At 40.8% G+C, this 16,346-nt stretch overlaps 1 protein-coding gene across 3 annotated transcripts in view; it reads right to left on the reverse strand.

The window, feature by feature from the left end:
- LOC133223880 (tensin-1-like) overlaps positions 1 to 16,346 on the reverse strand; it is a 106,669-nt gene that overhangs the window by 9,134 nt on the left and 81,189 nt on the right. For all 3 annotated transcript variants that reach the window (XM_061374994.1, XM_061374992.1, XM_061374995.1), the window contains one exon: positions 6,373 to 6,411. In XM_061374994.1, coding sequence (XP_061230978.1) covers positions 6,373 to 6,411 — 39 coding nt within the window. The remainder of the gene's footprint in view (positions 1 to 6,372; positions 6,412 to 16,346) is intronic.

The raw sequence follows: 16,346 nt of genomic DNA on the forward strand, positions 1-16,346 counted from the left end.
GCAAAGCCCACTGTGTACAGAGCAATGCTTCATGTTCAGCTGCATAAAAATACTGCTTCAAAAGACAAGTTCAAGTTCTGTGAAAAAATCAACACTGTTTTCTTCAGAAAGCATTAAAGCTAAAACAAAGCAAGCTACATTGCAGCTGTAGTAACACTGTTATCATTACAGCTAACAAACCATCTTCATGTTTAGCCTGCGGGATGCAAAAATCATTTCACAATCTGGAAAATCTTGCATAGAATCACAGAATCACAGATTGGGGTTAGAAAGAACCTAAAGATCATCCAGTTCCAACCCCCTGCCATGAGCAGGGACACCTCACCCTAGACCATGCCCAAGGCTCTGTCCAACCTGGCCTTGAACACTGCCAGGGATCGGGCAGACACAGCTTCTCTGGGCAACCTGTGTGCGCACCTCACCACCATCACAGTAAAAAACTTGTCCTTATATCTAACCTGAACTTCCCCTGTTTAAGTGTGAACCCATCAATTCTTGTTCTATCACAAATCAAGAAAAGTAGAAGTATTATTGGTTGATGAAGCTGGAAAAAAGGAAGGGAAAAGAAAAAAACAAACAACACAGTTCCAAATTTGATAAAGTAAAACTGAATAGCAAGAAGGAGGTAGTTTTAAAAAGAAAAAGTTTGAAGGCATTTCTGCTTCCTCATCAGTTCAGGAAAGCTGTATGAACCAGAACTGGAGAAACATCCACAAAGGTTTCTTCAAAGCTTACAGATTTCCTCACATGGAGACATGGCATTATGGTTCTGCATGGTGACAAAGCAGGAACTGAACAGGCAAACGTAAGCCTCCACTGGCTATTTCCACCCTTTGCAAACAAACTGGAGAACAACACAGCTCTGTTGCCTTTCCCTTCCCATGATGTGCAGGCACGCTCATGACACAGGCAGCTGCAGCCTACAGCATTCCCTGGCAGAACTGCTCTGGTGAGACTGAGGGAAGGAGGCAGGAAAGATCACAGCAATGGGGAGGTCTGGCAGACTTGGTGTGCCCTCCACCTCCATCAGATCATGCTTGCTGTGTGTGTGTAACACTTGCTTTGTGTGCATCTCATGTGTCCTGTGAGCTAAAGTCTTCCCTACTTCCTACATCCAAAAAGACTCTGTAAGTAACAGAGATTGGTATTTTCCTAGTTAGCCATAAGATTTCCATTGTACTGCTTGAAAGAAGAAAAAGGAAACAAATTAGTCATTAGTCACAGAAATCCATTTACAAATCAAACCCACTTGGTGCAATTTTCCAGCACAGCTTTTGCTGATTTAAGCCGGAAACCAAAATCATTAATGGCAGATGCAAAATCGTTGCATATGTCACTTCCTAATCCAGCTTAGTCACTGTCACCATCCTCCGGGGAATTTGAAGGTCACACCTGATTAACCCAAGTTAACAATCTTCTGTCTTCCAGCACTGAGGTCCCACTTAAAATGAAACTGGAGAATGCAATCCTTCATCTACACATCCAACAGTAATTCAGCCTCAGATTCCTCAAGAAGTCTCTGGCAGGCTCACATTAAAACCAGATGGACTGTGCTCCATGGGAACTGACTGCCTCTCTTCTTGGGTTTTCTGGGAAGATGTGTTTAAAAAGTAAATGAATGCAGTGAGGATAAAAATGCATGTTATCCTATCTACCGATCTTTCTCAGACAAAGCATCCGTGGAGCACTCAACAGGCTCCACGGAAAAAGGAATGTGAGGGGTTTTGGTAAAAAGGACTAATTTTCTTTCAAACAATATTACAGTATTAGAGTACTGAGTTCTCTTAAGGTTTTCTGGTTTCTTCCTGTCTTTCCCCATATATAATTGGGGATTTGGTTTTGTATTTCTTTGTATCACAACACACTGTCACAAAAATTCACTTTTAATTTGAGAAATGCTGGCACTGGGTGCATGCATTAAGGTATGTGTAAACTACCATAGCTTTCATGGAAAAATGGGATATGCAATTAGAATGAGGCCTTTACGACTCCACAAGGCTCAATTCTGAAACAATTTTTTCGAGGTATTCTCCCACTCTTCTAATAAATATTTTTTTTTATTTATCTTTTTTTAAACCCTCAAAAAACCAATCTCACAAAAATCATAGAATCAGAGAATGGTTTGGGTTGGAAAGGACCTTAAGATCATCCAGTTCCAACCCCCTGCCATGGGCAGGGACACCTCACACTAAACCAGGCTGCTCCAAGTCCCATTCAACCTTGCTTTAAACACTTCCAGGGATGGGGCAGCCACAGCTTCTCTGGGCACCCTATGCCAGCACCTCAGCACCCTCACAGGGAAGAACTTCTGCCTTAGATCTAACCTGAACTTCCCCTGTTTCATTTTGAACCCATCACCCTTGTCCTATTGCTACAGCCCCTGATGAAGAGTCCCTTTCCAGCATCCCTGTAGGCCCCCTTCAGACACTGGAAGCTGCTCTGAGGTCTCCATGCAGCCTTCTCTTCTCCAGGCTGAATAGCCCCAACGTTTTTCAGCCTGTCTTCATATGGGAGAAAAAAAATCCCCCTTTTCTCCCACAGTCAGATTCATTCTGTTTCCCTCCTCTTTTGAGACAGGCCAAAGAAGTCTGACTCACTGTTCCAAATCCAGTTTTTGGTTTGTTAGGAGGGGCCTGAATGTGAGTTTGATTTTTCCCTTCACAAGCAGAAAAGCAGCTTGCATACTTCAGGAAAATGGAGTTAAATAAACAACAAAAGCAGAACCACCATCCCACCCTTCCCAATTTCTATCAAAATAACTCCCAGCTCAGAATCAGCAAAATAGGCAAACAAACTTTAGTTTGAAGTGATGGTACAACAAAATGTGAGTAGCTGGGTGTCCACTTAATCTTTCCACATTAGAACAACTGGTTATGAAATGTGCTGTTTTAATGGCAACATCCCAGGTTTGCAGATATCCTTGGTAATATGGGGGGGGGGGGGGAATAGAAGGAGGGAGTGGAAAGAAAAAAGGTTATAAAGGTTAGAGCAGAAAATTATCTGGTAAAGATCATTACTAAACCGGCCTTAAAACTGACAGACAAGTCATGCAGTGATAAAGGCCATTCAACCAATGGAATAATCTGAAGATAAGAATCCATCTATGCAAGGAGGTTTGGGGCTTCATACCGCATTTCGTTACTGCAAGACGTTTGGCCAGATGTGTGAGGGGGCCTCTGAGGAATCAAGTTTTTATTTCCTTTATTCTTTTCAAAGATACACTATCATGAAGGAAGGAAAGGAAAAAGCACTCAGTAAAGGAGACAAACTTGCTGCCCTCTTGAAGCACCTTAAACTGCCCTAGAGTACTTCCTGGAATCTAAAAATTACCTCAAAAACAATACCATTCCATTGGCCTTTTAAAGGAATAAATGAAATGAAAAGTATTTGGAGCTTTAAGGTGAGGGCCTAAGCCTTCTCTTCCTTTTTTTTTTTTTTTGCAGCACTAGAAAAAATAACTTAAGAAAAATGTCCATACTTGTTAGCAATTTTATTGTTACATTAAAAATACTGATTTTAACGAATAAGACCAACTGAGTAATTCACCATCTTTCAAAGTAAGACTTAACAATTCCAGAAAAGGCTGTTTAAACACTTGCCATATTTGACTTTTATCAGTTTGAAGAGAACTGTTATAGAGGCTGTTATTAGAGGAACTATTGTAAGTCAGCACTTAGATTAAATAGTCTCCATGGCACTTTTACATCACCCTTTTTTTCCCCTTTTTAAAAACTTTGGGTCATGCTATGATGCATCAATGTCCATTGTCACAAATAACCCACTGCCTCTTCATGAAATGAAATACACCACAATAATTCATCTTTGCTAAACATACGACTTGAATTAACAGAGCTGGAATAACATCGTCCCCCTTGCTCCGGTCAGCACAGCAGCTGGTTTATATTTTAGCACCTGAAACTCCTAACAGCTGCATTGGGTTGATATATGAGGGTCCTGATGTCATTACAAAGCCTCAAGATACATATCTCATGAGAAACTGGAAGCAAGGGCCTCTTTGGAAACAGACATCCAAGCTGAAAATAATCAATAAGCCCCCCATTCTGAAGAAAACAAGCATCTGAGTTTCACCAGGCTTCAACAGTCTCCCAGCAAACATGCCACAGAGTTTAACTACAGTTCCTGCTATAGAACACCTCAAGGAGAGCAATACAGGCAACCATTACATTGGCTAAGATATGTAGCACTAACTTAGACTGTGTGTGCATGTAGTTTATCCATGTGAGAACTAAGGTTGAAATTCCTTGGCTGGAATGAGTGGGAGTACTTTCACAGTTCAGCAACAAACTGTGATTTGGTTAATTTCAATAGAGTTATTTAAAGATCTCAACTACTTATTCTTCATCTTCTCAATATTTTGTACTCAAAGTAGTTGTGAAAGCGTTTACAGCCAATATGGTCACAGATTATCCTCCTTCAAAGCAACAAAACTCTTCACTAAACAATTTATTTGAACACAAGGCAGACTCCTAATCTAAAAATGAAACCACATTTCACATGAGAAGCAAAACACATTGCTCCGTCTCCCTCTCAGTAATAACAACTTATTACACACTATACAGCGAAAATATTTCACCTGCAGCTCTTCCTGCAAGAAATTTAAATAGAATTGCACCCTTCTGCCTAAAACTAGTAAATGTTTTATTCAGGGGCTGAACATACAACTGGCTATATCCCTGCTAGTAAACTAAAACAGGTTAGGCCACTTTTGCCACCCAGACTGTCCAATTGTCAGCAGGTCACAGCGTCACTCGGGCCCACATAACCAGCAATGCCCCATATTCACAACTCATATAAACCAAATTAAGCCAGAATCATTAACAGTGATGACTGGTAACGAATCCCCCAGGTTACTGGATGTTTAAAATTGTTCCCAAATCACAACAACAAATTTTCTACATCAGAATCAATATTCAGGTTGTGTGAACAACACAAAGGAAATAGCAACCACAGTTGCTAGTACACATCTAACGCTGTGAAGCTGCAGGCATAAGGAAGGGTTTCTTTTCTATTTATACTTTTAGCAGTAATGCCATACAGGATCCTCAGACTCTGACGTGGGTTAATTCATAAAATTACTGGGTCAAAATTAGGAGATACATCCCATGGGTTGATATCCACATTCCTCACAGTACCGTGAATCACTGATTTAGATTTCCAGCCTGTCTTTTAAGTGATAATAATTAAGAAAAGCATGAGCCAACAACTTTTATAGCACCCTCTTACTTCTGTAGTTCATATTAGGCAAGTAGCATTACCATTATATTTTTCCATCAGGGAAATTAAGACACAAAGACTTGCAAATTGACTTGGCCAATTCACATAACAAGCCAGAAGCGGGATGTGGGATTCCTAATTACCAGTGGCTGCATCACATACCTACAATACCCAGAGTTCTTGTCTGACGCTCTGGCATCAGCTGTTGGTTGATGTGTCCTAGTAATGACACTAGCAGGTGGCAACAGTGGTTCAATAAATAACTCTTACACCCCAACCTACAGGCATCATTCACACTACTCTTGGAGCTAAAATAACCAAATTCAGTCACACAAGCCAGAAAAGGCTTATTATTTTCCTACCCTGAGCAAGTGGGCGTTAACTTAGTGACATGTAGTGACAGGACAAGGGGAAATGGCTTTAACCTGACAGAGGGGAGAGTGAGATTAGACACTAGGAAAAAATTCTTCCCTGTGAGGGTGCTGAGGCACTGGCATAGGGTGCCCAGAGAAGCTGTGGTTGCCCCATCCCTGGCAGTGTTCAAGGCACAGGTTGGACAGGGCTTAAAGCAACCCGGTCTAGCGGAAGGTGTCCCTGCCCATGGCAGGGGGTTGGAACTGGATGAGCTTTAAGTTCCCTTCCAACCCAAACCAGTCTGGGATTCTAGGATTGTAACTTGTTTCTTCCACCATGAAAAAAGATAACAGGCCCCAACCAAGCTGTCCACTAGTTGTACTTTCAAATCAACATGAGACAGCAGCACGTTGAAACAATTAATGTCTTTTTTTCATTTAGAACACACAAACAAAAGCAGATAATGCAATATGGACAACAGCATGTTTGCTACATCATGGGCAAGTCACCCAGCTCAGTTTAAGAAGAATCCTAAAGAGCAGAAAACATTTTGCTGAGTTAATCCTTAGCCTTGCAAAACACTCAATTAATTAAACAACCAGATTTCTGCATGGGCCAGGACACAGTAACAAGCCTCAGGAATAGACCTTTGATTTGCCAAGCCCTCACAGGGAAGGGGATGGCACAGCGCTGAAATAACATGAGATTATAGGAGGCTACAGGAATAACCTAACCTATAACCTAATAAAACCTGATGGGTATCAGTAATGTCAAAATACTTACCAGCTCGTAGTTACTTGGAAAGATGCAGGGTGTCACCACCTGGAATAAAAAATAATAATAAAATAAGGAAAAAGGGATAATTCCTTTGGAGATGACCCAATCCCATTGACTGAGCTCCCTCAGGTGGAATCAAAGGGGCACTAACCAGACCAGGTGCAGAACATGAGTGTCCAGAGCTGCTCTCAGCTGTATTACTTTCTGTCAGTTCACTGAAAAGTTGCCATCAGCTTAATGCTAACTCAGTGCCTCCCTCCCATGCTGTCATCAGTGCCGACAGGCTGAAGAGTAATGCCTTTCCTCACGTCACATATTGCAGGGAAACAGGGAGTGCTTTCTCACCCCCTCCATCCTTTGCAGCATACTTCTAATACAAGTTCTATACTAAGTAAGTGTTCTGCTTTTCTAGTAATCTGGAACTTCAGCAATTCCCAATACCTTTCCCTTGTTCTGGATTTATTTTTTATGGGGTGTGGGCTGAGCAGAGTAAGCACAACACATTCTGTGGACTCACAATTTCAGAGGCTTGGCTCCAAGTTACAACACTATGGAGAACATGTTCTGTGTAAATCACACCAAAGGCAAAAAAAACCCAAAAATCAATACAATACAACCAACCTCATTTGAATATTCAGAACTCCAAGAAACAAAGGAAAATAATTGCTGATTTGGTTTAAATTATGATCCAGGGAAAAGCTTCTTTCTAACCTCATATGGAAAGTACTCTCAGACCTGGCACATACAATCAGGGGACTGTGGTTCATCAACTGACACCACTCAGCTGAGTTTCAGTGACAGTCATCATGCATGTTCATTTTAACAAGCACCTTGAGGTTAACCCCAACGAAAACTGTCATGGTTGCCCCATCCCTACCAGTGCTGGATGGAGCTTTGAGCAGAGTTGATTACTGAGCAGAAGGGTCCTCATGTGACATTTATAACCCTTAGAATAATAAAAAAAGATTATGTAGTCCATGCAACAGAGCAAGCTGCAAGAGCAAAGAGAAACTTCAGTCCTGTAGGCAGCACAAAGAAAAAGAGATAGACCTGACTATACCAGGACCACTCCAGTCTAAACACTCAGGAACAGCTTTTTTAACCACTAGCATGGAACGGATGGTGTTGACCTCCATAATTGCTTGTGAAAACAGATATATAACTGATTCTCAACACTTCTTAAATCACAAAATACTTACAGAAAGAGGAAAACAATAAAAGAGGAAGCACACTGATTTTCATCTCCCAGCCTCCTCATGATCTCCACACTATCCCTAAAGAAAACAGGACAGATACGAACGCTTGAAGGTTGTCTGCTGCATCCTCTGATTCCTCAGTGGACTTGCAGCTCCTTTCATGACTGCCACTTAAGATTCACTAATCTATCCAAGCCAACACCATACTAAACACATGGAAGATGTTAACTAAGCTGCTATGATAGCATTCCCACTGTTGAAAGCAAAGACATCTGCCTCTGTGACCTCCTGCCTGACACAGCGTGTAAAACTTCCTATTACAAGCACCAATCCTCCTTTCAAGCCAAAGCAGCAAACCACCAGGCAGAGCAGTCAGTGGCAGGAAGAATCCTGCACCATCACTATGAGCAGAAAACACTGCATCTATGGAGGAAAGACTGTCTCCAGGTGTCCTGACCATGCCATTACCTAGTATTTAACTAAAAATTAGGTTATGCTAGTGCTCTCATTAGCAACACCTAAGGTTAAAATAGATGAAAACTGACATTTCAGCAATTACTTTCATCTCATTGCCTATAATAAGAGGGAATTCATGGAAACACCAAAGGAATTTGCAGGCAGAGATGAACTGATATTATATGCTCATATAATTAATGGTAAGAACCACTGGGGAATAAAACTGTCAGCACTGGAGCACATAATGTCATCCCTGCGCTCTCCCTTCCCTCCACTGTTCAAAACCCTGGAGGAATCAAGCACTCGGACATCCACTGGAAAAGAATTTCAGCAGAGAGTTACGGCTCTTTTTTGGCAGATCTGTGGAATCTTTTTTCAGATAACTCAGACTGTCTCAGGGCTGTAAGAAGATGAGAGCTAACGTTAGCGGTAACACTTGACTTTGTCTCCTCTGAGCTTCACAATACCTACAAGAGCTACACACAGCCACTTGACTTCACAGACAGACTCCATCTTCTTCTGGTTGTGTGTCTTTTGCACTTGCTTTTTACAAAGATCACCACTAGTGTTAGATGGTTCTTTTCTAGGACTACCAAGAAGTCACATAATGCCCTTTCTTGTGCATACAGCAATCCCTATGCACACTGCCACTTACCACTATGTTTAACTATCACTCAACTGCAGAGCACTCCAAATGCATTACACAACCAAAGACTTGGATGTACTGCTACTGTTTTCAAGCTACAAAACTCAGTGCATGACACACTGAACTACTGAATGTGCACTGACATTTTTTTCCTATTCTATATACAGAAATAGCATATTTCTTCCCAAAAGCAGCAAAACAACCAAGATCTCTATGCATCCCAATTTTAGTTCCATAAGCAGTTGCAGCAAATTCTTCTGCTGTTAATCCCGACACAGGTTAGAAGCAAAACAGCTGACGTGTTCATAGATAACAGAGGCTATCACGAGGTCTAGGTGACCTAAGCTGAGGATATATGAGTGACTCCAATCTTTCCTGACTGGAAAGGGTTTCAGATGTACCCAAACAAGATCAGCATTTTAAGAGTACAGAGCTGGAAAGCAAGATTTCAGGACTTCAGTATCAATGCAGAGATAGAAAATGAAGTAAAAATGTCTCATTCACTGGTTTAAAAAGTCACATACCCTCTGTACCAACTGCACAAAAGTAGACTTCAGAAAGACTTCTGATCCCTCAACTGAAGCTACAGCTAATCTACAGAAAGACATTTGCAACCAGCTTTCAATACTATCTTTACTCTGGTAAGAACGAACTAATATTGCTTAGTTCCACACAAACAAAGTACATTTAGCTTCTGCATGTTCATGTAGTAAGAAGCAATACCAGAACATGGGAATGCCTTGCTTCATTTTCAGACAGTTACCCGACCAGTGCCCGGCACATACACATACATGCACATAGACATAGCAGTCTGCCCATAGCCAAGCAAATATTAGAAAGTCAAACTACCTGTTCTTGCATACACAGTTAATATAGAAACACTTTCCTGGTGCACCACTTCCTGAACAGAGTCTTAGTTTGGAAGAGTCCCACATTGACAGAAGAAGACTGAAAATAATTACTTTGATGAAGAATTCCAACTCCAGTGAATCTGTGGGTAATTTTCCTTCATACGACTGCAACACCAGTCACATCAGTTAATGAGTAACCAGTCAGCAGGAGATAAATGTTAACTCAAACAAGAAAAAATGTCAACAAATGGCATAATATCTGGCACTAAGGAAATAAAATCTGGCCCCACTTGCTGTAACAGACACTACAGTGCTTCCCCTCTCTCCCCTGTGTTGCACAACAGGTGATTTGTTACCTGGCATTTACATTGCAATGCCTTTTTTTCACTCCCAGATGCATCTTTTCCTTTTTATCCTCATTACCTTTTATTTTCTTTTTGCAAGAAGGAGGTGGTTTTTCAGAGGAAGAACCATCTTCAAAGCATGTGCCAGTTGCTACCAAAGGTACATTCAAAGACTACATCTCAAACACTATCATATTGCTTTTGGAAAAGCATTTGGACATAATTAGTCACTTTTTTCCTAATCTACAGTTTCCTCAACTAAGTAACACTGGCATGCCTGCCACAGGTTGTACGTAGCACAAAGGATGTGCAGCAGGAGGAACCTTCATCCAACATATGCACATGAGCTGCTAAAAAGCCTGTTCATTCTAGTTCACCGATGATCATGTTACAGAATTGATGAGAAGGGGTGAAAAGAGCAGCAAAATGAACCCACTGACATCTTCTAAATAGTGTAAAGTTACAGTGATGTTAGGAAAGCTTGACTGTTGTATCAATGACTGTCAGGAGCCCAAATGGTAAGCTCATGGAAATAGTTTATATGCATCTTTGTGTATGTGTGTGTGTATAAATATAAACACACATACACAGAGAGATTTCTCTGCCTAGTTTTATCCTTTTGACATGTCAGTTATCCCACCCCCCTACACACTCTGATCATAAATCCCCTTCACTAAGGAAACAAACAAAAAGGACACCAAGTACACCTTCAAATGTAAACCCAAACTGTGGATTAAAAAGGGACGTCATTGGGATCCTAATGTCGGGTTCAAGACCTTCAGTCATATACAACTTCTTTTATTTCTTTTTTAAACAGAGCATCTCCAGTTGTGTGGTTTTAGTATCTAATCCTTTTGTCCTGGAGACATCAAGTATCTTCAACACTTCATGCCAGACAGAACAGCTCCCAAGTGTACCCAAACCCACTGAATTTTCTTCTTCAAACTGAGCATTTTGGGGCAGGCTGAAAACAGCAGCCTTAAAGGAAGTCCTGCCAAACACAACAGAAACTGAGTGGGCACTTTGGAATCATTACAGTACTTTAATAAACAAGATACAATTCTGTTCTCAAAAAGAAAAGGATACAGCAAAATCAGCCTTGAGATTCAGTGCATCTATACACTATTTCCACTCTCACTTCAGAGCAACAAATTCTTTGGGCCTATGGAAACAACCCTCCTCCTGGATTATCCTAAAGCACTTCTGAAGCTAAGTTTGGACAAAAGAAGCAAAAAAACCCCAAACAAAAAGTGCTGTAAATTGCAAAGACAGCTAGAGATGAGAAACTGCTGATAGGCTTGGCTCATGATTATTAATAAAATGCAAAGATTTGATCATATATAGTATGATCATACAGCAAGCAAGGCAAGTCATATCAGAAAAGCTTGCTAACACATTACATTGCTTTTCTCACCTATTTCTGTGATAAAGTTGCTACAGGGAAAGACAGCACAAACACAGCCAGGAGCTCTCTGAATCCAAACCCAAATTCCAACAGTGGTATTTTAGCACCATTTTATTAATCTCTCAGCTTCAGGATTTGTTATTTGCTGAAATCAAGCTAACACTACATGTACCCACTTCATCAAGGTGTAAAGATCAGCTGAATCTTGATTAACTCTCAGTGAATTTCTTGGAACAAACCTGTGACTGAGTACTGTAAGATCTAAGCCATGTTTCTACAGTCCTGACCCATGCACAACTTTCTGTCCCCTTGGCATTAATGCCTCGTGAAACAAAAATCTGAAATTAGCACCTCAAATGGAAAGTCAGATACCTTCAGGAGGGATTTCAGGATTTTGCATATTTGTTTATATGCAAATACCTACTTCCTAAGACAAAGCAACAAAGTTGTTTCAAACTAAGTCACTGAAGGAAAAGAAGCCTTTCCCAAGTAACAAGGAATGCAGTTATCCCAAGATGCAAAACTATTGTTCACAGATCTTTGCCACCTCTAAGCCTGGCTTTCTTCCATGCTGTGACATGGGATCTTGGGAAGTCACAGTCCTGAGCTACATCATGAAAGTTGTTCTTCAACTCTCTGAAGAACTCCAGTTGCAATGATACAGAAGAATCCTAGAATCAGAAATGGTGATTTTTCCTGATAACTATAAACCAGTAACCAGAGATTAAGTTATGTCCTTTATGACATCACTGGAGTTCAAAAGCAAAGCCCAAGAATCTTGGGTAGAACTTGGGTGTAGCTAAAAGGGGTTAAACCAGCCAGCAGGAACCAAGATCCTAAAACTTGATTTTTATGGGAATTTGCACTAGCCCTCTGCACCGTGGTACAGTCTGACAAACTAAACTGCAAGTAAGAGTGCTAGCTACGGTCCCTCCTGAGTTAATCTGTTTAACCACAGGTTTATAAAGTGGGTTGAAACGATGTCATGCTAAAATGAGTGCAAAAAATACCTTTGTGCAAATGTCTCATTTTGCTACTTCTTTAAACAACAGTTACAAAAAAAAAAATCCTAATTTTGTCCATTGCACACATCTTTGAGAGACTTTGACTTCTGCTTTCTCTGTATCAGATCTGACCTCTCCAAGACTAATTAGATACACATTCCTCAGAGAACTATGTTATCCTTACAGGATTCCAGCCCTATTTATATTGGTATAATCCCTATCTGAAAACATGCTTCATTTGCAAAGTCCAACAAATCTTGTAACATTATCAGACAGGGAGGGCCCAAGCAAGCAAATGCAATAGAGTCCCACAGATGTTTGTCTTCTCCCAAAGGAACAAACTGCCAGCACGGATTACAGGTCTCCTCTACCTGTACAGAAAGGATCACAGCGCCAGAAAATAGATAGGACCAGTAAAGAGGTTCTTCCCCAGATCAGCCAAAAGAGGACAGAGCATGGGAGGAACAAACAAACAAAAAACCCCAACTCTCCTAACACATTCTAAGATCTTCTAGTGGAAAGTTCCCATCTGTCATGAAAACACAACTTATCCATATTTTGGTGCTGAACAAAGTAAAGCAGAAATCGTTCCATTTCCTTCCTTCTCTCACATCTCAGCCTCTTTCCCTCTTGACAACAGCTAGATTTATTTTCAAAAGAAAATCAGCAAAGAAACAAATAAATTGTATGTGTCCCAGCTGGGTCTTGCACAACACAGCCAGCTCTCTGAAACAGTATGTCTAAATGAGAGTTCTTATCTGAAAACACCAGCATACTTGAAAATACTTTCTCAGTTTTGGAAAGACCCGACAAATTAACTGCCAAATACACAACACGCCAGCACAGCACTACTGCTACTTAAACAATGCAAGGTTTATGCCCATAAAAAGCAATTTCAAGTCCTCATGTCCCTCAATAGCTTACAGTTGTGGTTGAATCTGAAGGTTTTATTCATCACACCGCTGAATACAGTGGTATTGTATCTAACTTAGACCATTTTACAAGCAGGAGGATCTCCAAAATCTCTTTTCCTTAACCTTACATAGAAGAAGGAAGGGTCTTTCCTTCTTGCTCCAAAAACCCACACAAGAAATTGTTATATGCCAGTGCACCATACGTCTCTCTCATAAAAATTTGTCTCACTGGATATTCGTACAGTATCTGCCTTAATGCCCATCCACTGCAAGAGCCAGCATCCAGCATTAGAACCTCAACAAGGCTGCCCCAAGTAAGTGCACAGTTTATTCACAAAACAGTCCAGAAAGTACCCAAGTGACAAAATCAGGAGAGCCTTCTGAGAGCCAATACAGCCTGTGCTTTAAGTCTCCAAACTGAAAATACCTACCAACATTTGTCTCTCTATATATACATATATATAAATAGGTAGATCAGAAGTTTATAGAATCACAGAATGGTTTGGGTTGGAAAGGACCTTAAGATAATTCGGTTCCAACTCCCTGCCATGGGCAGGGATGCCTCAAACTAGGTATGTCACTCAAGGCTCTGTCCAGCCTGGCTTTGAATGCTGCCAAGGATGGGGCAGCCACAGCTTCTCTGGGCACTGTGTGCCAGCACCTCAGCACCCTCACAGGGAAGAACTTCTTCCTTAGATCTAACCTGAACTTCCCCTGTTTCAGTTTGAACCCATCACCCTTGTCCTATTGCTACAATCCCTGATGAAGAGTCCCTCTCCAGCATCCTTGTAGCCCCCTTCAGACACTGGAAGCTGCTCTGAGGTCTCCACACAGCTTCCCTTCTTTCTCCAGGCTGAACAGCCCCAGCCTGTCTTCACAATCCAAGTTGCACATGTAACCCAGCACCAAAAGCAACACTCATTATTATTTTTTATTCCTGTGATTACTGTCACTCTCCCTTCTATAGTGCTGCAGTTTTCATATTTCAGATTTACAGTATTTAGGTTTTTTTTCTATGCATTCTTCTGTAATCATATTCGTATTTCCTAGACTATTAAAGAGACTAAGAAAGAAAAAGATTAGGGTATCACAAGGGACTATGGATTTCGGGGCAATCAGGAGCCGCCTTCTAATCCTCTTCAACCAGTAACAGCTTAACTTAAAGAAAAAGGAAGAGCAGGGTCAAGGGAAGAACTACACTTTCTCAAGACACAAATGCTTATAAAAAAAGAACAGAAAAAATATGGCCTTGAAGAAATGCAGCAGGACAAAGAGTCACAGAAGAGTTTACATCTTCTGTGACTAGAACAGTTTTGGTGGCTTTATCAATTGTAAAATGCTACACACATGTTGTATTCTCTACAAATAAATGACCAGAATGTGAAAGTAATAAATTGTTTGGTCTAGCTTTACCACCATGCAAATAGCACACTACAGCTACGTGTGCTGAATAAAATCCATACATAAATTCCTGTTACTGAACCTGAGAAAAGGCAGAGCCATCTGCCCAGGACACTGTTTTTTTTTAAGCGTCATTTCAGACTAGCAAAAAATCAAACTGTATTATGTAAAGAAAATGTCTTTTTGACTTAAGGATAGCAAAAATATCTTGCAGGTTGAATTACGGATACATGGACTATTTCCTAGGCAAAGGCATAAAGCTGGATCACTTGATTGGTGATCACCTACTGACTTGGTAGAAGACTTCAGCAAATACTTATGCTGATTGATTATAAGAAAATTTAAGCATCTGCTTACAAACTTCATAAAAATCAGTCTGTTCTCAAGAGGGAGAATTAGCCCACAAGAAACAGGTCAAGAAAATATGGTCAATACATACCCTTTCCTATTTCCAGTCTTCCCACAGAACATGAGATAGAGACTGGTTTTCATATTCCCAGACTTCAAAGAATGAAGTTTGGCTGGAGTCATGAGATGATGCCTTTCAATGTCCCAGCTCTATACCACATCCTAACTGAAGAGGAAAAGATGGGGAAAAAAGGATCCCAGGACAAGAAGCTAACTGAGAACCTTGTGGTGGGACAAACAAGTATTCCTCCATCATACGCAGAAACATGCCCTGAGACAAAGCTACAGAACAGGGGACATGAGTTCCCAGAGCAAAATCCAGAGCAAAACCCTGGGGCATTGGATGTGTTTCGCTTCAGAAACCTCAGGGAACACTAAATAGATACGTACATCTGAACAAATAGCCATACAGAAACATTGCCAAGTTAAACACACATGGTCCGAGGCAGTAAGAGATAGCAATTACCTACATCTACGGGGATTTGTACAGCAAAACAGAATTCTTTCAGAATTCATTCTTATGGTGTTTTTCAGAGTGAAAACAAAAATGTTGACTTTTAGAGAGAGTTTTAAAATACAGTACATACATGAATAGCAAACACTTTCCTCTGGAATGATTTTCTGCCCCCATCACTTCAAAGAATAAAAGCACAGATGACTAAAGCACAAAAAAAACCAAAATATTCAATTGAGATGGTATTACATGCTGGTATAAAACAACTATTTGAAAGGTTTGCCTTAGTTCTAAATAAACTTGCTGCAAAACCAATTATATTGCAATAGCTTAATCTATGCAATGTCAATAACAAGTTTGAGGGCCTCCCAAGAAGCATCACTATGGTCCAGCAAGCTAACCACATCCTAGTACCATTCAAGAAGGGCAGCAGTTTTAGGCTCTCTTTCGTATCAATATGAAGGAAGGTATGGTTCAGCAGTCCTCCTTGACAAGTACACGTGTCAGCAGCACAACACCTCACTATGGATGAGTATGTACAGCAATAGTAGTAGAAAAATCATATTACACTATAACCATGTGTCCTTCTGTTAACATGTAGCAAGTTTCTGAGGCTAGAGCAACACAGCTGTCCTAGCTTAGCACTACCAATGGACACCACACTGAGGGGCGCAGAAGCAGCCCATTGAGCAGCGCACAAGTATCCTGTTTTCGGCTAGGACAGAATTTTCTCCCAGATAGCTGGTGCAGCGCTGTGTTTGGGCTTTAGTCTGAGAACGGTGCTGATAATACGCTGATGGTTTAGTTGTTGCTCAGTAGCACTTTCCCTGATCAAGGACTTTCCAGTCTCATGCTCTGCCTGTGAGGAAGGACACAGGAAGCTGGGAAGAAGCAGAGAAGC

This window comes from Neopsephotus bourkii, unplaced genomic scaffold, assembly GCF_033783945.1.
Source record: "Neopsephotus bourkii isolate Nb327-2 ecotype Australia unplaced genomic scaffold, CSIRO-AGI_Nbou_v1 NB_1655, whole genome shotgun sequence".
In the NCBI taxonomy this organism is placed as follows: Eukaryota; Metazoa; Chordata; class Aves; order Psittaciformes; family Psittacidae; genus Neopsephotus; species Neopsephotus bourkii.